General features: G+C 36.1%; 1 protein-coding gene across 1 annotated transcript in view; it reads right to left on the minus strand.

Annotated features, from left to right (window-relative positions):
* LOC132719389 (protein KRI1 homolog) overlaps window positions 1-25,483 on the minus strand; it is a 171,878-nt gene that overhangs the window by 19,420 nt on the left and 126,975 nt on the right. The window contains exon 12 of the mRNA XM_060703150.1: window positions 12,912-12,976. Coding sequence (XP_060559133.1) covers window positions 12,912-12,976 — 65 coding nt within the window. The remainder of the gene's footprint in view (window positions 1-12,911; window positions 12,977-25,483) is intronic.

Raw genomic sequence — 25,483 nt, forward strand, 5'->3', positions numbered from 1 at the left:
GCAAAAATATTTTGATAAAATCAAACCTGAGAAAAATGTACTAAGATTTTAGGAAAGGTATAAAGATTCAAATTCTAGTAAAAATTTACATGTTATGTGTGATTAATGACCGAATTTTTATATATATATATTTCTATATTTCTACTGCATTACTAACGCAGTAAGGGCTATTATTGCATATTTTGACCTCTTTATACTAATTTACATAGGTTGTAAGTGCCATTGATAACGTGTAAATTGCATTATTTTAGCAACTTTACAATATTACACTGCTAAATACATTTTCAAATTTTCATGAAAATTAGCATGAATCTGGAGGCTTTAACATTTTCTACTTCTGAATATGGTAGTCAATTTTCAAATGATAAACTGATCAGCTAGTTATTTCATGTTGATGAGGACAGAAAAAGAATTAATGATTAGATTTAAACCATTTCATTTCAACTGGACTCTTGATTAATTATAAGTTACAGCCATATAAAACATGTATGCCCCCTATCGGAAGCCAATTAGTCATGTGGCCAGGTTATTGTGACTCACACTGACTTTTGACCTAGCGAAGAAAAAAGTTGTTGACTTATTGGTCAGAAACCATTTTTACGACAACGTCAATGTGACATTGACCTTTAAACATTAATTCAATAGGGGTTATCTATTGGCCAACACCAATGCACCTGTGAAGTTTGAAGGTAAAGGGCCCATGAGTTTTTACCTATAAGGTCTGACCCAGAAATCCCTTGAGGTCATCTTCTGATCAAAAGCAATGCATTTGTGAAGTTTGAAGGTCAAAGGTCCATGAATTATCAAGTTATTGATAGGAAACTGTTTTGACAGACAAGGGCAATGTGACCATACCCTATGACCCCCTGACCCCAAAATCAAAAGGGGTCATCTACTAGCCAAGACAAATGCACCTACCAAGTTTAAGGGCCAACAGCCCATGCAGACTGTCCAGCACCTTCTGACAAAAAAATTAGGGCAAATTTTAGGGCAATTTTTTTTAGAAATTTTAGGAAACATAAAAGAAATTTTAAGGTTAAAACTTTGAATTTTATAACTAAACTATGGCCCCAAAAGACTGTAATATGGGCTTAACTTTGCATATTTGACGTAAAAGTAACACACAAACTAGAACTTTCCCTGAATGTGATTCATACCCCCACCAATGTCCTTGACAGAAGACGACTTGGAAAGGTGGTTAAGGGAAACACTTTAGTGGCACAAATACATATACCGTACAGTATATAACAAGATTGCATTTGAGAAAATGCTATGCCACCGCATTAATACAACACTAAATAGTAGTGTAGGAACAATTTTTTTTTATTCTATACAATTGAAGATTGTCAAAATGCATAGATCCCTGACCTATCCTAATTCTAATTATCAGATTAGTGGTTAAATCTATTGTTAATCAAATAACAGATCAGAGTAGGAATATATCAATGCACTTGAGTCTAGTGAATTTGGTGGTGAAGGTCATATTTCACACAGCCTAAATTTCATGACTACACCAAAGGACAACACAGTAAGACACTCAAAATCTAGGTCAGCTGATATCAAAGTTCACTTTACATCTTAATCTGGTCACATGGTTCAAATTTCATAGCTGTACATCAAAGGACAAGAAAGAAGGTCACATCATCAAAATCTAGGGACGGAACCAATTTTGACCCCAGGGCTATAACTTGAACAATCTTGGTAGAGGTTCACTTCGCAAAGTCTCATGCCATATATTTACCCTCTAGCCTTTGTCAATTCAGAGAAAAAGATTTTCAAGTTTTTACTTTATACATATAAGGAAAACTATCGCCCCTGGGGCAGGGCAATTTAAACATTAGGGGCATAATTAAAACAACTTTAGTAGAGGACCCATAGATGATATTATATACCAAATATCAAAGCTCTAAGCCTTGTACCTTCAGACAGGAAGATTTTTTAATTTTTTACTATATGTATATAGTGAAAATCAATGACCCCTGGGGGTGGGGCCAATTTTGACTCCAGGGCTATAATTTGCACAATCTTGCTAGAGGTTCACTACACAATTTTTCATGCAAAATATCTTAACTCTAGCCTTTGTAAATTTAGAGAAGATGATTTTTTTATGTTTTTACTATATACATATAAGGAAAACCTATGGCCCCTGGGGCGGGGCTAATTTTGACACTAGAGGCAAAATTTGAACAACTTTGGTAGAGTACCTATAGATGATATCATTTTACAAATATTAAAGCTCTAAGATTTTTTGATTTTTTACTATATGTATATTTTGAAAAGCCATGACCCCCGGTGCGGGGACAATTTTGACCCCAGGGCTATAATTTGAACAATCTTGCTAGAGGTTCACTACACAATGTTTCATGCAAAATATCTAACCTCTAGCATTTGTCAATTGCTAGAAGAAATTTCTTTAAAGTTTTTACTATAAGTTTTTACTATATACATAATTTTAAGGAAAACCAATGACCTCCGGGGCGGGGCCGATTTTGACCCCAGGGCTATAATTTGACCAATCTGGGTAGAGGTCTACCAGACAATGCCTTATGCAAAATATCTAAGCTCTAGGCCTTTTGGGTCTTTACAAGAAGGTTTTTTAAGTTTTTACTATATGTACATATAGTGAAAATCAATGACCCCTGGGGCTGGGCAGATTTTGACCCCAGGGCTATAATTTGAACAAGCTTGGTAGGCGTCTACCAGACAATGCCTTATGCATAATATTTAAGCTCTAGGCCTTTTGGGTCTTTACAAGAAGATTTTTTTAATTTATTCTTATAATTCCTTTCGGTTGCCATGGCAACCAGATTTCTGCATGGAATGAAATTCTTTGAACAACTTTGGAAGCCCTTCACCCAAGGATCAATCCTGCCAAGTTTGGTTGAAATTGGACTAGTGGTTTTTCACAAGAAGATTTTTGAAGTTCAATATATAATCTATATAACACACAAACATACACACATACATACATACACACAGGTGAATCGCTATATGTTACCGCATCGCAGATGCTGTGGTGGCATAAAAAGAAATTATCTCTGGTGAAAAAAAGACTAATTGTGCAGGTAACAGTATATTGTCAAATAATGTTCGAAACAGTTACAAATAACCTTTCATTTTCCAAATGTACTAAACGTTTTCTAAGTCAATTTTTGACCTTCAAGTGTGGCCTTGACCTTAAGCTGGCACAAGGGTAAGACGGGTTCTTATTTGTGACACCTCATATATCTTTTAAGTTTCAAGCAAATACCTGTGCTAGTTTCAGAAATATTCAAGTACATGTTAAAATTTAAGAACATTTTCTAAGTCAATTTTTGACCTTCAAGTGTGACCTTGATCTTAAGCTGGCAAAAAGCTGACATGGGTTCTGCACATAACCTTGTTGAAATGAACATTTGAGCCAAAATTAAAGAAAATTTTTCAATTAGTGTAGGACTTACAGAGTGGACATGACATACTGTCTAATATTTGATTGTTTGATATTTGACCTTCAATTGTGACCTTGACCTGACACATGGGAAACATGGGTTCTGCACATACCCTTGTTGAGGTGAACATTTGAGCCAAGTTTGAAGAAAATCTTTCAATTAATGTAGGACTTACAGAGCGGACAAGACATACTGTCTAATATTTGATTGTTTGATATTTGACCTTCAATTGTGACCATGACCTTGAGCTGACACATGGGCAACATTAGTTCTACACATCCCCTTGTTTAGGTGAACATTTGAGCCAAGTTTGAAGAAAATCTTTCAATAAGTGTAGGACTTATAGAGTGGACAGGACAAACAGTCTCATATTTGATTGTTTGATATTTGACCTTCAATTGTGACCTTGACCTTGAGCTGACACATGGGCAACATGGGTTCTGCACATCTCCTTGTTGAGGTGAACATTTGAGCAAAGTTTGAAGACAATCCTTCAATTAGTATAGGATTTATAGAGCAGACACGAAGATGGAGACGGACCGACCGACGCGACAAAGCGAATCCATTATAGCCCCCCCCCCCACATTTTGTGGTGGGGGTATAATAATGCTCTAGGTTAATTATAGCAAAGTTGTCTACCAGTGTTCCATAGTCATCAGAGAATAAATGGATTCACTTGTTAACTCCCTTTAACTGCCTACTCTTAATTAAAAGAGCTGAAAAACTACATTTAAACATAATTAGAATGAAAACATTTTCATAGTTATAACTAGAACTATCGCTGAATGCGATTCATACCCCCACCAATGTCCTTGACAGAAGACCACTTGGAAAGGTGGTTAAGGGAATAACTTATGTGGCACAAATACATAAAAAGAAATTATCTCTGGTGAAAAAAGACTAATTGTACAGGTAATAGTATAAATATATATTATCAAATCATGTTCAAAACAGTTACAAATAACCTTTCATTTTCCCAATGTATTAAACATTTTATTTATAAGTCAATTTTTGACCTTCAAGTGTGGCCTTGACCTTAATCTGGCACAAGGGTAAAATGGGTTTTGCATATCACCCAGTTTAGTTGAACATTTGAGTAAAGATTGAAGAAAATCCTTCCATTAGTATAGAATTTATAGAGTAGACACAATATATTGTCTAGTATTGGTTGTATGTAAATTTGAAGACTTAAAAAGGGGCATAACTTTGTCAAAATGCAATACAGAGTAATGAAACTTGACCTGCATATCTTATTTGCCACACCTCATATATCTTTTAAGTTTCAAGCAAATGCCTGCGCTAGTTTCAGAATTATTCAAGTACATGTAAAAATTTAAGAACATTTTCTAAGTCAATTTTTGTCTTTCAAGTGTGACCTTGACCTTTAGCCGGCACAAAGGTGACATGGATTCTGCACATAACCTTGTTGAGGTGAAAATTCTTCCATTAGTATAGGATTTATAGAGCGGACACAACATATTGTCTAATATTTGATTGTATGTAAATTTGAAGACTTACAAAGGGGCATAACTTTGGTAAAATGCAATACAGAGTTATGAAACTTGAACGAACAGCATATTATTGTTTGATATTTGACCTTCAATTGTGACCTTGACCTTGAGCTGACACATGGGCGACATGGGTTCTGCACATCCCCTGGTTGTGGTGAACATTTGAGCTAAGTTTGAAGAAAATCTTTCAAGTAGTGTAGGACTTACAGAGCGGACACGACATACTGTGTAATATTTGATAGTGTTTGATATTTGACCTTCAATTGTGACCTTGAACTGACACATGGGCAATATGGGTTCTGCACATCCCCTTGTTGAGGTGAACATTTGAGCCAAGTTTGAAGAAAATCCTTCAATTGGTATAGAAGTTATAGAGCGGACACGAAAATGGAGACGGACCGGGAGACGGACGGACGGACCGACCGACGCGACAAAGCGAATCCATTATAGCCCCCCCCCTATTTTGTGGTGGGGGTATAAATATGTTTATAACAAAAGATAAACAAGAAATGTTGAACGACACATTTGCCCCTCCCCCTTTTCTAGCCATTGACTCATATAAATGGTAATTATGTTATAGAAACTTGCGATAAATGGGTACATAAAAGTGTTCAGTTATGGAAACTAGAACTGCCACTGTCATGGCTTGAATACCCTGCATACCACTTTGTCAGAATCAACAGTAGTAATTTAGAGCTCAAGGACAACCTCCAAGCCAAATCTGAGGGAAGTAAGCCAGTGCATTGCTAAGTTATGTATTCTACATGTTTTTAGTGGCAAAGTGACCTTTAACTTTGACCTTCTGACCTCAAAACTGAAACTGCCACTGAATGACTTCAATACCCGCCCCCCATTCATGCAGCTTTGCCTGGAGGTGTTTTATGATGAATATATGAGAACATAATAATATGCTTCAAATGTGAAAATGTTAAACTCAATACTATGTGGACAGGCATTCTTAAGCATTTGAGCAGACAAGCTTATTGTAATAAAAGCCCTTGACCTTTGACCTGGTGACCTCAAAATCAATAGGGGTCATCTTATAATCATGACAAACCTCCATGCCAAATATGAAGACTGTGGGTCAAAGGATTCTTAAGTTGTTGGGTGGACAAGCTTTTTTCAGTCAAGACCCATGACCTTGAAATTTGACCTCAAAATCAATAGGGGTCATCTACTAATCATGACTAACCTCCATGACAAATATGAAGACTGTGGGTCAAAGGAATCTTAAGTTATTGGGCGGACATAATTTTTCAATCAAGGCCCCTGTGCCTGTGACCTTGACCTGGTGACCTCAAAATCAATAGAGAACATCTACTCATCATGACTAACCTTCATGCCAAATATAAAGACAGTGGGTCAAATGAATCTCCAGTTATTGGGTAGGACAAGCTTTTAAAGTCAAGGCCCCTATGACCTTTAACCTTTAACCTGGTGACCTCAAAATCAATAAAGGTCATCTACTAATCATGACTAATCTCCATGCCAAATATGAAGACTGTGGGTTAAAGGAATCTTAAGTTATTGGGCGGACAATAAAAAACCGACGGCCGCCCGATGGCCGGACAATCTGATCCAGTATACCCCCTTACAACTTTGTTGTGCGGGGGTATAAAAAAATAATAATGACCTAGTAGTTATAACCAATCAATATGTGAAATATAAAGAGCGTATCCTTTGGACTAATGTCCCAATTATAACTAATAAATATGTGAAATCTAAAGACTTTGTGATAAAAAGTTTTCAAGGTAATAAGCAGAAACAATATTTACTTTAAGTGATTTTAGTATTCCCAATATCAATAAGGGACATCTACTAGTTATGACCAATCAATATGTGACCTTTGAACTAGTGATCCAAAAGTGACTAGGGGTCATGTACTACATATGCCAATTCAATATGTAAAATATTAAGACTTTGTGATGAATAGTTTTCAAGATAATGAGCGAAAATCATTCTGGCATTCAAAGCCCTTGTGACCTTGACCTTTGACATAATGATACCAATATCAACAGGGGCCATCATTAGTTATGACCAATCGATATGTGAAATATGAAGACTTTGGAACAAATCGTTTTCAATATAATGAGCGGAAACCATTATGACATTAAAGGCACCTGCGACCTTAACCTTTAACCTAGTCATCCCAAAAGGTGTCATCTAATAGTTATAACAAATCAATATGAGAAAGTCTTCCTCTATTTATGACCGATCAGTATGTAAAATATGAAGACTTTGTGATGAATAATTTTCAAGATAATCTTCGGAAACCATTCCAACATTCAAGACCTCAGTGACCTTGACCTTTGATCTAGTAACACCAAAATAGGGGTCATCTACTAGTAATGACTAATCAAAATGTGAAATATGAAGACTTTGTGATAATGAGTAACCAAGATAATGAGCGAAAACCATTGACATTTAAGGCCCCTGTGACCCTGACCTTTGACCTAGTGACCCCAAAAACAATAGGGGTCATCTACTAGCTATGACCAATCAGTATGTGAAATATGAAGACTTTGTGATTAATAGTTTTTAAGATAATCGGGGGAAACCATGTGGTCTACAGACTGACAGACCTTGCGACCGACATTAGCAAAACAATATACCCCCTTCTTAAAAGGGGCGGTGGGGGGGGGGGGGCATAACAAGAAATGTTGAACAACACAAATGCCCCCCTTTCTAGCCATTGACTCACATTATTGGTAATTTTGTTATAGAAACTTGCTAAAAATGGGCACATGGAAGTGTTCAGTGTAGGAAAAAAGAAAAATAATGAAGCCTTTGTGATTAATAGTTTTCAAGATAATGAGTCTGACATTTAAGGCGCCTGTGACCCTGACCATTGAACTAGTGATCCAAAATCAAAAGGGTTCATCTACTAGTTATGACCAATCTATATTAGAAATATGAAGACTTTGTGATAAATAGCTTTCGAGATAATGAGCAGAAACCATACTAACATTCAAGGACCCTGTGACCTTTGACCCTAAAATCAATAGTGGTCAGTTATTAGTTATGACCAATCACTATGTGAAATATGAAGACTTTGTTATCAATAGTTTTCAAGATAATCAGCAGAAACCAACAGACAGACCAACAGACTGACCAACCGACATTAGCAAAACAATATATTCCCTCTTCTTAGAAGGGGCCATAATTTACACAAGTTGGAGGGTAGTTGGAATAAACTAGAACTGCCACTATCATGGCGTGAATACCCCCGCATACCACTTTGTCAGAATCAACAGTGGCCATTTAGAGCTCAAGGACAACCTCCCTGCCAAATCTGAGGTTACTAAGCCAGTGCATTGCTAAGTTATGTATTCTACATGCTTCAAATGTGAAAATGTCAAAATCAATACATTGCGGACAGGACATTCTTAAGCAATTAAGAATAAAAGCTTTTTTTTTGTCAAGGTCCCTGTGACCTTGACCTTTGACCCAGTGACCTCAAAATCAATAGAGGTCACCTTATAGTCATGATCAACATCCATGCCAAATATGAAGACTGTGGGTCAAAGGAATCTTAAGTTAATGGGTGGACAAACTTTTTGAAGTCAAAGTCCCTATGACCTTGACCTTTGATCCAGTGACCTCAAAATCACTAGGGGTCATCTACTTATCATGACTAACCTCCATGCCAAATATGACGACTGTAGGTCAAAGGAATCTTGCGTTATTGGGCGGACAAGCTTTTTGAAGTCAAGGCCCCTGTGACCTTGACCTTTGACCTAGTGACCTCAAAATCAATAGGGGTCATCTACTAATCATGACTAACCTCCATGCCAAATATGAAGACTAAAGATCAAAGGAATCTTAAGTTATTGGGCGGACAAGCTTTTTTCAGTCAAGACCCATGACCTTGAAATTTGACCTCAAAATCAATAGGGGTCATCTACTAATCATGACTTACCTCCATGACAAATATGAAGACTGTGGGTCAAAGGAATCTTAAGTTATTGGGCGGACATAATTTTTCAATCAAGGCCCCTGTGCCTGTGACCTTGACCTGGTGACCTCAAAATCAATAGAGAACATCTACTCATCATGACTAACCTCCATGCCAAATGTGAAGACTGTGGGTCAAAGGAATCTTAAGTTATTGGGCGGACAAGCTTTTTGAAGTCAAGTCCCCTGTGACCTTGACCTTAAAATCGATAGGGGTTATCTACTTATCATGACTAACCTTCATGCCAAATATAAAGACAGTGGGTCAAATGAATCTCCAGTTATTGGGTAGGACAAGCTTTTAAAGTCAAGGCCCCTATGACCTTTAACCTTTAACCTGGTGACCTCAAAATCAATAAAGGTCATCTACTAATCATGACTAATCTCCATGCCAAATATGAAGACTGGGTTAAAGGAATCTTAAGTTATTGGGCGGACAACTTTAAAAACGACGCCCCGATGCCGGACCAATTTGACCTAGTATACCCCTACAATTATGGGGTCGGGTCTAACATAATAATGCCCTAGTGCCAAAATAATAATGTGGCAAAAAATCTTGCGTTTTTGGACTAATGCCATTTTAATAAGGCTGTGATCTAGACTTTTGATAAAAATCAATAAAAAGGGCAGTAACAATATGTATTTAACGTCCATGCCCAATATCAAAAGGGGAACTAAAGTCAAGGGAATCTTAATTTATTGACCAGAAAAAGCGACGAAACAGGACGGGGACAAGCTGATTCCAGTATACCCCCCTTACAACTTTGTTTTGCGGGGGTATAAATATATATCATCATATAAATGTGACCATTCTGACATTAAAGGTCACTGTGACCTTGACCTTTAATCTAGTGACACAAAATCATTAGGGGTCATCTACTGGTTATCACTGCGACCTTGACCTTTAATCTAGTGACACAAAATCAATAGGGGTCATCTACTGGTTATGACCAATCAGTATGTGAAATTTGAAGACATTGTGATGAATAGTTTTCAGGATAATCAGCAGAAACAATTCTGACATTTTAGGCCCCTATGACCTTCATCTATGACCTTCTGACCCAAAAATCAATAGGGGTCATCTACTAGTTATGACCAATCAGTATGTGAAATATGAAGACTTTGTGATGAATAGTTTTCAAGATAATTAGCGCAAACCATTCTGAAATTGAAGGCCACTGTGACCTTGGCCTTTGACCCCAAAATCACTAGTGGTCATCTACTGGTTATGATCAATCAGTATGTGAAAGTGATGAATACTTTTCAAGATAATCAGAGGAAAACATTCTGACATTTAAGGCAATTGTGACCTTGACCTTTGACCTAGTGACCCTAAAACATTAGGAGTCATCTTCTTTTCATGACCAATCAGTATTTTAATATGAAGACTTTGTGATGAATAGTTTTCAAATTTTCAAATTAATCAGCAGAAACCATTCTGACATTTTAGGCCACTGTGACCTTGACCTTTAACCTAGTGACCCCAAAATCAATAGGGGTCATCTACTAGTTATGACCAATCAGTATGTGAAATATGAAGACTTTGTCATGAGCAATCATCATACCAAATTTAAAGTTCCTAGGCCTAAGCATTGTTTAGTTATTGATCGCTAACCGTTTTTACCTACAAGGTCAATGTGACCTTGACCTTAGAATCATTGACCCTAAAATCAATAGGGATCATCTACTGATCATGACCAATAGTCATAACAAGTTTGAAGTTCATACGCCTAAGCATTCTCTAGTTATTGATCAGAAACCGTTATTACATACAAGGTCAATGTGACTTTGATCTTTGACCCCTTGACCCCTAAAATCAATAGGGGTCATCTCATCATACCAAGTTTAAAGTTCATAGGCTGAAGGTTTTTTTTAGTTATTGATCGGAAACCAATTGCTTTACGGACCGACCAACAGACAGACAAATGCAAAGAAATATACCCCACTTCTTTGAAGGGGGGTATAATAAACTAACAAAACTAGAGCTATCACTAAATGCATGGGTGAAAGTTCAGAATTTTTGAAATACTGAAAATTTTAGCTGGGGGCCAGGGAGCCCTGCCCAGGAGGTGGCAGGGCTCCAGGTGGTCCTGGGCAAAGCCCAGGCTGGGGGTTCAGGAGGACAGAGGCCCCTAAAAGCTGTTGATATTTGACTTTAACTGCATCACTTACAGGCCCCTCCTGACACTCATTTTATTGTCTTTGAACCTGTCATAATTGGAACAAAAAGTAAAACTAAAACTTCCTTACATGGATTATCCTTACATTAGTGGCTCTATTTATCATTGAATGGAATTAAGCAACCCCCTTCTAAAATCTCACTGGATTTACATGATTCAGAAAATCGATTTCCCAGAAGGCAGAAAAGTACAGAATTCCATCACAATACGGAAAACTTTCACCCATATACATGTGATTAATATCCCCGCTTGATTGCTTTGATAATGAGGAAGTTACTAGTAACAGAATACCTTGTAATAGAGTTATGGTTGTGGGCAATTGAAGATAGTTGTTGTTCTTGTATGTTGCATTTCCTTTTGCTGTGGTTGACGACTGATGAATTATATTGAATTACTCTGTAATTAGTCCAGATAGAGTTATGGTTCTTGAGCACTGCACTTCCTCTCATTGTGCTTGACCATTGTATGAAGTTTCATTGAATTCCAACACAAGTTTTCAAGTTATGCAGTGGACAATAAAAAGTTACAAAGGGCAATAACTATGTAATTAGTCTAAATAAAGTTAGGTTATTGTGCATTGCAATTCATGTCACTGCGCTTGACCATTATTGTATAAAGTTGCATTGAATTCCAACCATTAGTTTTCAAGTAATGCACTGGACAAAAAAAATTAACAAAAGGCAATAACTATATAATAAGTCCAAATAGAGTTATGGGTCTTGAGTACTGCACTTCGTTTCACTGCGCTTGTCCATTTTATGAAGTTGCATTGAATTCCAACCATTAATTTTCAAGTCATGCAGTGAACAATAAAAAGTAACAAATCAAATAACTCTAAAATGAGTCAAGGAAGACTTATGGTTCCTGTGCACTGTGCTTACTCTGAATATACTTGACCATTGTAAAAATTATTAATCCAACCGAGTTTCAGTATTAAAGAAAAGTAACAAAGGCAATAACTGTGTAATTACTCAGGAGTTATGGTTCTTTGCACAGCACTCCTATCAATTGGCGACCATGTAGAAATTATTGAATTCCAACTAGTGGTTTTCAAGTTATGCTCCAGACACAATGGAAAAGTAACAAAGGGCGATAACTCTGCAATTACTTTAGATAGAGTTATGGTTCTGATGCACTGCACTTCCTCTTATTGTGCTTGACCATTGTATGAAGTTGTTTTGAATACCAACCAGTAGTTTTCAAGTTATGCTCCTCACAAGGAAAAGTAACAAAAGGTAATAACTCTGTAATTAATCAAAATGGAGTTATAGTTCCTGTGCACTGGACTTCCTCTCAATGTGCTTGACCATTGTATGAGGTTGTATTAAATTCCAACTAGTAGTTTTCAAGTTATGCTCCAGACAGGAAAAAAGCAATGGAAAAGTAGCAAAGGGCAATAACTCTGTAATTACTTTAGATAGAGTTATGGTTCTGATGCATTGCACTTCCTCTTATTGTGCTTGACCATTGTATGAAGTTGTTTTGAAATTCCAACAAGGAAAAGTAACAAAGGGCTATAACTCTGTAATTTATCAAGATGGAATTGTGGTTCCTGTGCACTGGACTTTCTCTCAATGTGCTTGACCATTGTATGAAGTTGTATTGAATTCAAACCATTAGTCTAACTTTTCAAGTTATGCTCCAGACAAGGAAAATGCAATTGGACTGACTGATCGATCGACAATCGGATATATATACCCTCCAAACTTTGGTTCGGGGGTATTATTAAAATATTACAAATGTTTCTTTAACCCAGGTAGCCTTGCACTGGAAACAGCTAAAGTGCACTCCTCTCATGGCAGATTCTTCACCATTATAGTCATGATTGAGTTTCTTACCTATACTGACTCATTTTCTTTATGGAGGCCCATGCATTCAACTCTTTATCTCTGCATTTTAGAATCTAAAAAACACAAAAATGGAATACATTTAATGTACCTGTCAATATAAAAATTGTACAAAATATTTACTTCTAAGGTCAAACACATTAAGACAAAATAAAGCAGTAAAGAATACTCCTAGAAAATATCAATGCCTTAACAAATTTTAATTCAATTTTAAATACTTTGCCTGAATGGTAAAGGTCACATTTGAATTAATCATCATTGTCAGTTTTTAAACAAGAGCCATGTCAACATGGCCATCCCCCGCTCATTTGAAGAATGTATATCAAATGTATATGTAGTAGAGCAGAATAATTCAATTTTAAAAACTCTTTTGGTTATGAAAACTGATGGCTGAAGTGATCAGATTTGAAACCTAATGGCTGAAGTGATTACAGATTTGAAACCACCAATGTGAATACTGATGGCTGAAAATAACAAAGGGCAATAACTGAAAAATAATGCAGGGTAGGTTATCATTCTTGTGTGCTGCACTCCTCATTGAGATCTATCCACCTATGAAGTTTCAAGTTGATACCTCGAACACTTTTGAGATAAGCTCCGGAGAAAAGTATGAAAGATAACCAAGGGCAATTACTCAAAAATTATAAAGGGTAGAGTTATCATTCTTGCACACAGCATTTCTCCTAGGTAAGATAAATCCAAATATGAAGTTTCATGTTGACATCTCAAACACTTTTTGAGTTATGCTCCACCAAGGTGAAAAATTAAGTATGAAAAATAACAAAGGGCAATAAAGTAATAAAAATTATGAAGGGTAGTGTTATCACTCTTGTGCACTGCTCACCTCCTGAGTGAGATCTATCCACCTATGAAGTTTCATATTGATATCTCAAAGGAGTTATGATCTGGACAAATATTAAGTTTGATAGGGTTCCCACAAAGAAGAGAAATCAAAATTCCCTGACTTTTCCCTGACCAAGACCACTTTTCCCTTACTAATAACAGCGTCAATAGAGCATTAAACATATTTTTTATATGCTCGCCTCCTCTTCCCTATATTAGCCAACCTCTTTCCTCCCTTAATTTCTTTATTTCAAATTATTTCAGATACAAAATACATGTATATAAATATAAGCAATTGTCATTAGCTACTTGTCTAGTTCACTTTCAATTAGCATGAGTACATTTATCCAAAATGAAACAAGATTGCATTTGTGAAAAATGCTATGCCTAAGCATTAATACAACACTAAATAGTAATGTAGGAACATAATTTTCTTGTTTCTATACAACTGAAGATTGCCATAATGCATAGATCACTGACCTTATTAATTCTTATTATCAGATTAGTGGTTAAATTTTTTGTTATTCAAATAAAAGTTCAGAGTAGGAATCTATCAATGCACTTGAGTCTAGTGAATTTGGTGGTGAAGATCATATTTCACACGGCCAAAATTCCATCACTGTACATCAAAGGACAACACAGTAAGACACTTTGTCAAAATCTAGGCCAGCTGATATCATTGTTCACTTCACATCTTAATCTTTGCACATGGTTCAAATTTCATAGCTGCACATCAAAGGACAAGAAAGAAGGTCACATCATCAAAATATAGGTCACCTGATATCAAAGTTCAATTTTACAACTAAAAGTGTGCACATGGTCAAAATTTCATTGCTGTACATCAAAGGACAAGAAAGTAGGTCACTGTCCCCTTGGGCAAGGCAAAATTTTGACCCAATGGTTTAATTTAAAACAATCTTGATACAGGTCCACCAAACAACATTTCAAGTCAAATATCTAAGCTGTAGCTTTCTCCCATTCAGAAAACATTTGTTTTATTTTCTGTTTTTACTATGTGTACATAATGAGAATCACTGCCCTCCGGCAGGGCCAATTTTGACACCAGGGGAAAAATTTGAACAACTTTGGTAGAGGACCTATAGATGATATCATATAGCAAACATCAAAGCTCTATGCCTTGTACCTTCAGACAAAAATATTTCTCATTTTACTATATGTACATAGTGAAAATCAATCACCCCTGGGAGTGGGGCCAATTTTGAGCCCAGGGCTATAAGTTGTACAATCTTGCTAGAGGTTCACTACACAATGTTTCATGCAAATATGTTAATTCTAGCCTTTGTAAATTTAGAGAAGATGATTTTTTAAGTTTTTACTATATACATATAAGGAAAACCTATGGCCCCCGGGGCGGGGCTTATTTTGACACTAGAGGCAAAATTTGAACAACTTTGGTAGAGTACCTATAGATGATATCATTTTACAAATATGAAAGCTCTAAGCCTTGTACCTTCAGACAATAAGATTTTTTGATTTTTTACTATATGTAAATATTGAAAATCAATGACCCCCGGGGCCGGGGCAATTTGACCCCAGGGCTATAATTTGAACAATCTTGCTAGAGGTTCACTACACAATGTTTCATGCAAAAAATCTAACCTCTAGCATTTGTCAATTGCTAGAAGAATTTTTTTTTAAAGTTTTTACTATAAGTTTTTACTATATACATAATTTTAAGGAAAACCAATGACCTCCGGGGCGGGGCCGATTTTGACCCCAGGGCTATAATTTGAACAATCTGGGTAGAGGTCTACCACACAATGCCTTATGCAAAATATCTAAGCTCTAGGCCTTTTGGGTCTTATAAGAAGTATTTTAAGTTTTTACTATATGTTCATATAGTGAAAATCAATGACCCCCGGGGCGGGGCCGATTTTGACCCCACTGCTATAATTTGAACAATCTTTGTAAGGGTCTACCAGACAATGCCTTATGCAAAATATCTAAGCTCTAGGCCTTTTGGGTCTTTACAAGAAGGTATTTTAAGTTTTTACTATATGTACATTTAGTGAAAATCAATGACCCCGGGGCAGGGCAGATTTTGACCCCAGGGCTATACTTTGAAAATCTTGGTAAGGGTCTACCAGACAATGCCTTATGCAAAATATCTAAGCTCTAGGCCTTTTGGGTCTTTACAAGAAGGTATTTTAAGTTTTTACTATATGTACATATAGTGAAAATCAATGAACCTGGGGCGGGGCCGATTTTGCCCCTATGGCTATAATTTGAACAATCTTGGTAAGGGTCTACCAGACAATGCTTTATGCAAATTATCTAAGCTCTAGGCCCTTTAGGTCTTTACAAGAAGGTATTTTTAAGTTTTTACTACCCAAAGCAAACTCAAGTTATTGAGCAGAAACTGAATTTCTATTTTTAGTAACAGTGACCTTGACCTTGATCACAGACACCTGGGTAGCAATCCCAAGCTGCGTCTTGATATAAGCTATTCATACACCAAGTTTGGTGTCAATAGGCCAAAGCAAACTCAAGTTATTGAGCGGAAACTGAATTTCTATTTTTAGTAACAGTGACCTTGACCTTGATCACAGACACCTGGGTAGCAATCCCAAGCTGCCTCTTGATATAAGTTACCTACACACCAAGTTTGGTGTCAATAGGCCAAAGCAAACTCAAGTTATTGAGCGGAAACCAAAAGTTGATGCCTGCCCGCATTACAATAACCCGGTTTTCGTTGAAAACCTGGTTAACAAAGGGCAATAACTGAAAAATTATGCTGTCTTGAGTTTCAATCTTGTGCAGTGTACTCCTCCTCAATATGATCTATCCACCTATGAAGTTTCAAGTTGATCCCTCAAATACTTTTTGAGATATGCTCCAGACAAAAATGTCAGACAGAAGTATGGACGGACAGACTATTTCTAAATCCCCAGCCGCCTTTTGGTGGGGGATAACAAGACAGCCATGATGCCCCTGAAATCGCTCATCTGAATATAGAAACTCTCCATGACAAGGAACAAGTAATATTGTACAGTATAAACAAAAGCAGATAAACAAATCTTCATCTTAAACTGATATCAAAAAGTTCATATTTGTATCTGAAAAAGTGCATGTGTAAAACATTACTGGTTTTGCTATTGCTTAGGGAAAACAACAGTTCCAAAAGATGTGTACATGATTATAATGAAAATCAATGACCCCACAGGGCGGGGCCAAGTTAGACCACAGGGCTTTTATTTGAACAAATTTGGTTAACACTTACCAGTTAATATCTATGCTCTAGCTCTTTGGGTTTTATAAAGGAGTTTTAAAGTTTTTACTATATACATATAAGGAAAATCAATGATTCTCCCGGGGCGGGGTCAATTTTGACCCCATGACTTTTATTTGAACAAACTTGGTAGACACCCATTAGAAGATTTTACATGCTTTATATCTAAGCTCTAGCTATTTGTTTTTTTTTCTATATACATATAAGGTCTCACCCCGGTATGGAATTAGACTGAACCTGTTGTAGATCTAGAGAGTAGTTTTTTAAACCTTTGAAGTGGTCCAATTTATAAGTAATCTCTAGCTTGATTGGTCATAATTAAAGTGTATTTATTGCATCTTTTTTTGTTATATGGTGACTTTAAAATTGTTTTTGTGTATTCTCTAGGACCTCATTTGCTGGCGGAAGGATTAAAGATGTACTACCCACTAGTCAGGTGAATTTAAACAGAATGAAGAGTTCTGAAACTAGAAATGTGTCATCATGCCACGGATGCCCCCGCATGCAGCCAAAATTTCAGATGGTGCATTAATTATTTTTTTCATTTTAAGTTCAAAGCCCTTAAAACTTTTCAATGTTAACACTAACCATTTTCATACAATGTTCAAGGCACTGAAATAATTCAGTCTTAACCTTTTAAAAATAGCATATTGCATATTTGTAGCCAAAATAATGGCTAAAAGTATGAGTGCTGAAAATGAAAGTTCAAAATTTTTCCAACATTCAGGAAAGATAAGTTTGTCTATAATCATTGAACCACGACCAAATTCAAACTTAAACTGCTTATTCCTTAGATGTATCTATATTATTTTCAAAAAGAAAGGGACATAACTCTGCCAAAAAATCATTAAACCATGACCAAATTCCAACTTGACCTGCCCATTTCTTTGACATATCCATATGTCAAATTTAAGTTGAATATGTAACACTGTTGGGTAAATAATGAACAGAAACTGTAAATTTCATATTATTTTCAAAGTGAAAGGGGCATTATTCTGCCAAAAATCATTGAACCATGACCAAATTCGAACTTGGCCTGGGCATTCCAAAAACATATCCATATGTCAAATTTGAGTTGAATGTGTTGTACCATTGGGGAGATAATAAACAGAAACTGAAAATTTCATATTATTTTCAAAGTACAAGGGGGCATAACTCTGCCAAAAATCATCGAACCATGACCAAATTTGAACTTGGCCTGTATTTTCTTATGACATATCCATATGTCAAGTTTGAGTTGAATGTGTTGTACCATTGGGAGATAATGAACAGAAACTGAAAATTTTATATTATTTTCAAAGTAAAAGGGGCATAACTCTGCCAAAAATCATCGAACCATGACCAAATTTGAACTTGACCTGTATTTTCTCATGACATATATATATATGTCAAGTTTGAGCTGAATGTGTTGTACCGTTGGGGAGATAATTAACGGAAACTGAAATTTCATATTATTTTCAAAGTAAAAGGGGCATAACTCTGCCAAAAATCATCGAACCATGACCAAATTCGAACTTGAACTGTATTTTCTCATGACATATCCATATGTCAAATTTGAGCTGAATGTGTTGTACCGTTGGGGAGATAATGAACGGAAACTGAAATTTCATATTATTTTCAAAGTAAAAGGGGCATAACTCTGCCAAAAATCATCGAACCATGACCAAATTCGAACTTGACCTGTATTTTCTCATGACATATCCATATGTCAAATTTGAGTTGAATGTGTGCAACCGTTCTTAAGATAATGAACGGAAACTGATGATGACGGAATGACAGAATGACGGAATGACGGAAGGACGGAACAGGGTAACACTATATGCCCCGGCCATTACATGGCGGGGGCATAAAAAGTAGATGGCTAACACATTATATTTCGGGCATCATTTGACTTAGATAGTTCTGATGTTAAACCTTGAGGACTGTATATAATTCATCAAGAACAGTGGCATCCAGAAAGAAGCCTCAAATATGACTGATTTTCTAGATAAGAAAAAGTACGAAAATGCACTGGTCTCCATAGAGAAAATCAACATTCCCCTAGGGCGGGGCCAATTTTGACCCCAGGGCTTTTATTTGATCAGACTTGGTAGACAATCACTAGAAGATGTTTCATGATTAAAACCTAAGCTCTAGCTATTTGTGTTTTTTAAAATAAATTTTTAAAGTTTTTACTATATACATATAAGGAAAATCAATGAACCCAAGGGCAGGGCCAATTTTATTTGTACAAACTTGGTAGACACTCACTAGAAGCTGTTTCATGCTTAATATCTAAGCTCTAGCTCTTTGGGATTTTTAAAAGAGATTTTTTAAGTTTTTCTTGCGGTTTCCATGGCAACCAGAATTCTGCATGGAATTAAATTCTTTGAACAATTTTTTAATGTGACTACCAAAAGAACATTCCTGTGAAGTTTTGGTGAAATTAGCGGAGTGGTTTATGAGGAGATGTCGTTTAAAGTTAAAGTTTATGGAAGGAGGCCTGATGAATTGTGATGAAAAAAGCTCACCTTATCACTTTGTTACAGGTGAGCTAAAAATCTATTTAGCACTGATGACCTTGACCCAACTGACCCCAACGACGGACGGACGATGGACAAATTGTGATCACATAAGCTGCTCAGGTGAGCTAAAAATATAAGCTGTGTGAGCAAAAAATGTTTAAATTTGTTTTTACACCAGTGACCTTGACGCTAGAGACCCCTTATTCCATAAAAATTAGAGGACCATCTAAGGTACAGACCTACCAAATATGAAAGATATCATATATGAAGAAATTAGGAGAATTTTAAGATAAATATAACTTGCTGGAATAGGTTAACCCTTTACCACATATATACGCGAAACAACGCACTTTCGACCCCCCCCCCCCCTTTTTAGGCCTCAAATAGTGAAAAAATGTCCTATTTGGGCCCAAAACATAAGTTTTCGTTTGAGAAATGTTGCTTAAAAAAATGAGCACTTTTTCGGCGCCGCCCTCCATCCAAAAGATACATCAGGGGGTTGCCAGAAGGGGGATGTGCCCCCTTCTGTTAGGGGGGTTTCCCCCTCATCACCAAGAAAATTTTGGACTTGTGAGAGGCTAAAAAAGACCCCAGGTCGATCATAATGTAACGTTCAACCAACGCTGAAAAGCCTTTGACTCTATCTCAATCCCTTGAGCAGTTGCAGCACTTTGAAATAAATTTTGATGGAAAAAACGAGGCAAAATAGTGATTTTTGGCAATTTTGAGATGTCCCCTTGTTGCCATGGTAACAGGAAATTTAAGACTGAGCATGTCGTTACAAAGGCAATGGTCCAGTCAACATTTGTGCCAAGTTTGATTAGTATTGAAGCATTTTTCATAGTTTCATAGCAGTTTGAACTTGTAACAGCAGGCTTTTCAGTGAAAACGGCCATTTTTCACAATATGCTCATGGGGGAAAGGGTTAACCATATAAGGACCTATTTTCAAAGTGATAAAAAGGGAAATAACTGGGAAAAATGGGTCAAAGACAGAAAAGGCCGGGTTGCATTTGTTTACCAAATATCATGAGGCTGTGATGTTACGAAACAATTTTACCATTGACCATTCATGTTGAAAATTTAACTAAATATTAACAAGAAGTGGATGAGCAACACAACTGAAATCGAATCCAAAAGTATCAGATAATATGTTAATGCTGTTTACCAAATATCATGAGGCTGTGATAAGTAGTTGTGAGAACTCTGTTACGAAAATTTCCTACCATTCACCATTAATGTTGAAAATTTAACTTAGTTGGTAAAGAGGAAGTGAATGAGCGACAGACCTGAAATCGGTTTCCACAGTATGGGACCACGTGTCAATGCTGTATGCCAAATATCAGGAGGCTGTGATAAGTAGTTGCTGAGAAAACTGTTACGAAAATTTCCTACCATTCACAATAAATGTCGAAAATTTAACTAAGTGGGTAAACATGAAGAGGATAAAACAAATCCGACAGTATGGGACCATATGTTTATGCTGTATGCCAATTATCAATAGGCTGTAATAAGTAGTTGCTGAGAAAACTGTTACGAAAATTTCATACCATTCACCATTAATGTTGAAAATAAACTAAGTCGGTAAAAAGGAAGTGAATTAGCCACAGACCTGAAATCTAATCTCACAGTATGAGACCATGTGTTAATGCTGTATGCCAAATATCAAGAGGCTGTGACAAGTAGTTGCTGAGAAAACTGTTACGAAAATTTCATACCATCCACCATTAATGCTGAAAATTTAACTAAGTCGATAAACAGAAAGGGGATGAGCCACAGACCTGAAATCAAAGTTCAAGGCATGGGACCACGTGTCAATGCTGTATGCCAAATATCAAGAGAGAGAGTTTTCAAAAAAGCTTTACAAGCTTCCTACTCAATCCGTAAATTTTATTTTATGTAATTTATTATGTAAATGTGTGGATTATCAATAAAATATTGTTTAAACCTGTGCAACCCGGCCAAAAAAATGGATGGTGCAGTCATTTAACTTTAACTTTGTATTGATTATTAAGTGAGGTAATTATGAAACTATTGGTATAGATAGAACTTGAGATACATTAAACATACCATTTTAGGTTAACCTTTTTTTCATTTTTTAAGTGCTGAAAAGGGCAATAATTTGTTAAAAAAGGAAGCCAAAGTTATGTAACTTGCCCAGATCATGTACTTTGTGTTTGATAAGTAAGTGTGTAAAGTATGAAGCCATTGGTATACATAGTACTTAAGAAAAATCCAACTTGCATTTTTTAAGTTAACCTCGTACAGACAGACGGTTCAATTACTATATGCCCTGGGGTATAACAACAAAAGAATTTCATTAATTTGACAGGGAGAGTCAAGGTCAATTTAAAGGTTACATCTAAATTATTTGATGTGTTTGATTGGTAGAAAGTTTTGTTTTGTCCATGTATAAATCAAATCTTAAAAGTATTCTTGAATTCTAGCGTTAGTCCAGTCATTCTAGCTAAAAATACAACCAAACCTCAAACAAATTGCAACAGAAAATGTTTTGAGCGTTTTGTAACCCCAAACCTATATTGTTTAACATATCAAAAGTCTAGAAAAATCTAAGTTGGGGAATATTTTAAAAAATTGAGATCAAATTGATGAGTATCGTTGTACCTATTTTGTCTAAATCGAACTCAAAATAATACACACATTCACTTTTCTAATCAATTTATATGTAACAGGCATTAAAATATATCTTGTCCTATATCTATAATAACATAAAGTAATCAGAAAGTATTTATTCTAAAAGAAACTACTTTTATCTTTCTTAAATTATCTAAATTATTAAAAATGGGTGGGGTAATTCTATATTGTTACATAGCTGAAGACCAGCAATTAGTTACAACATTCTATTAAAAATATCACATGGTATTAAATAGAACACTTAATAATATTTTATGTAAATGTGAAAAACTGTTAAATATCAACGTTATTAGAATTAAATACATTAAATACATTCCATCAACATTTGCATATATTCAAATATTTATATTAACAATGTACAGCTAGTGAGTGGGGTAATCTTATACATACTAAAGAAACATTAAAGTGATTTGTATCATCAATGACAATAACTTAAGTTTTATATTTACTTAAATAATTTCATACACAATTGTTCTTAAAGTCATTAAATATCACCATGACCTCGCACCACAATAGGTGACCTTGACTTTTTCAAGGTCAAATTTCTATTTGAATATGCTACAGTTGAACATAAAACGTTACAAAATTGTTACAAAATCTTTGCAAATTTTATATCAATCATATAAACCTTTCAATTTAAAGTCAACTTATACAAGAAATATTCTTATCATTACCCATGCCCCTTTTGCGACTCCGTAAATATGGTATTGCATGGCCGTGCATATATTTTGACGTGACGTCACTTGTGTTATACAAACAAATTGTAAAGATGCACTAAATGTTAGAGTTACACTAACGGCGGGCCAATGAAAAAAGATTTTCCTTCACTTTAAACAGTCTGTTTTGGAAATGTGAATATACAAATAGGTTCATTACTGAATTTAATGAACTCTTCATTACTTTTTAAAATATCTACAGTAGCCGTACAATATTGAGTAAATATTTTTAAACTTTCATTATAACATACAAGATATCTAACACGGAAATTTGTTGAATTTATATCCTCCCCTGGGTACTGGTTATTACAAACACAACAACTGAAGACATAAGGCTTTATTTATATATTTATCATGGCGTAAACACTTAGTACATAATAAATATTCAGGGCAATAACAGAGTCTGAATTCCAGCCAGTAGTTGCAGAGAACTAGCGCGGAAACGAAATCTTGACGGACAACACCAAAACAAAATCCCCCTCCCGATTTCATCGGCGGGGGATAACAAGCAATATTAAACATAAAGTTTAGTAAAATCATGTTTGCCCATTTTTTCATACTTGATCCGGTTAGCCTACGTTTAAGTACAAGACTTTGGACAAACATCCGTCTATGGATCAATATATCAGGCTTAGTCTATACATCCTCTCAGTGAACTTTTCTACATTTGTACAGCTTATTCCACGACATTCAGAACATCCTGCCAAACACTCTCAACCGTTTTTTCTACATGTGCATCTCTTTGTGTCACATTGTTGTTTGCATTTACATTTTACAATCTTCAAAAGCTTCTCAGGCGCAGCTGGTCTTTCTGTTTTCTGGGGCATCAATTTATTATCTTTCATTTCGAACCCCCATTCAGCAGGCAAAAGGTTTTCTCCACTTTTAATCCATTCATTAACTTGAGAAAAAACGTCCTCATGCTGTGATATTTAGCTGCAGCTGATGCTAGTAGCAATGATTTCACCTGAACATAATTAGTGCTGGACATGACCTTCTGCAAAAACATTCTTAAACACAACAAATCAAGTGTCTCAACGGAAAGTCCACCATTATGCAACAAGTATTTTCTCGCCGCTTTCTATGATGACTTCCTTGTTGTTTCTTTTTTAAAAATTCACTGGCATGGTTAACTACTTCGGCTTAAGCAAGGAAAGTCTTTAAAGCTACACTCTTGCTTATACAGATAATATGTGAAGTTGTATCACAGCCAGATATTGCATGCAAATCTGGCAATGTTCTTATCTGCCCACCTAATACCCTTTTGGTCTTAGGAATATCCCATTTACGGACTGCTTTTGATGTCATCTGTTTGGCTGCCGGCTTCAAAACAACCATTTGACTTTATGAGTTGACTTTATGTGATACAATGCAATAACTAGCAGGTCAGTGTCCTCGCCTACAATGACCACATTATTGGTCATTGCTAATTCTAAAGCTGTATCAACTATCAGCACATCCGCATCTCCTTTTGCGTGGAAAACATCAAATACATTCCTTTCTATTTCCTCAGCAAGCAAGAGAATAAAGTTTTATTTGTTTTCTGCATTCTTTTAGAAAGCTTCCTTCTTTGATGCTAATGGGGTTGATTTTGTGAGAAAAAAAACCTTCGGCCCAGTGATACCATGAGTTCTTTGAGTGTCGTATCTTAGGTAGTTGGCCCGGATGCATATCCGTCAAGTACAACAACTGCATTTGGGTACCGGCTGGTTATGTATCTAACATAAGTATAACAAATGTCTGAAAACAACATCCCGATCTTCCAGGGAACTTGACGTAATAATGAGTCTCCATCCAGTACAAATCTGAAACTTTCATCAAGATTTGCCTCATACCTGCAATCTCCAATATTCCATATCGCTTCTGCAAGAAGCCATTTCTGTGACTCCCTGATAAGTCCATCAGAATTAAATAAAAAAGAAGGTACATCACAAAGTTCATATGTAAAGACATCAGGTAGATTGTCACTAAATCTCTGTGCTGCAATTGTCAATCTTTGAAAAAGAAGTTGTGGGTCAACCTTAAGTGGTTTATCATTGATGTTTATTTGTTGAGCTACATTTAGTGTTACCGCTTTTGGACTTCTCTTGAAAGCTAATTCTTTCCAGCCATTGATGACACTACTTCTCTGCCTATCATATCTGCTTGGTATGCATTCACACCAGAATGTGACATAACTCCTGTTTCAATATTGAAGAGAAGTGCATCTTCTCTGTGAACTTCCTTTCCACAAAATGCTTGCATAGCGTTGTTTATGACAATGCTAGATGGCATTGAAAGGAGCCACTGCGTACGTTGACTTTCGGTCATTCCTTTTCCGCGGGTCATCCCTCCAGTACTCTTTAGTGACCTCATTAAAACCTGCTCTATCACCAAGTCCGGTGAAAGCCCTGCCCAATATCTATCACTACGCCTCACAACATGGTATCCTTCCATGAATGCTTTATACACATTTGGGTGACTTTCATAAAGGTTTTGCATGGTTTGTAGGTAGAGATAAACAGATTTTAAGTAGAGATTGTGGCCGGCTGCTGCAAAGTATGGTAACATTTTCTGCATAGCCTGCAAACCAAGCGTTAATTGCCCTGTGCATTCT

Source organism: Ruditapes philippinarum, unplaced genomic scaffold, assembly GCF_026571515.1.
Source record: "Ruditapes philippinarum isolate M1 unplaced genomic scaffold, ASM2657151v2 ctg1489_1_1_1_1, whole genome shotgun sequence".
NCBI lineage: Eukaryota > Metazoa > Mollusca > Bivalvia > Venerida > Veneridae > Ruditapes > Ruditapes philippinarum.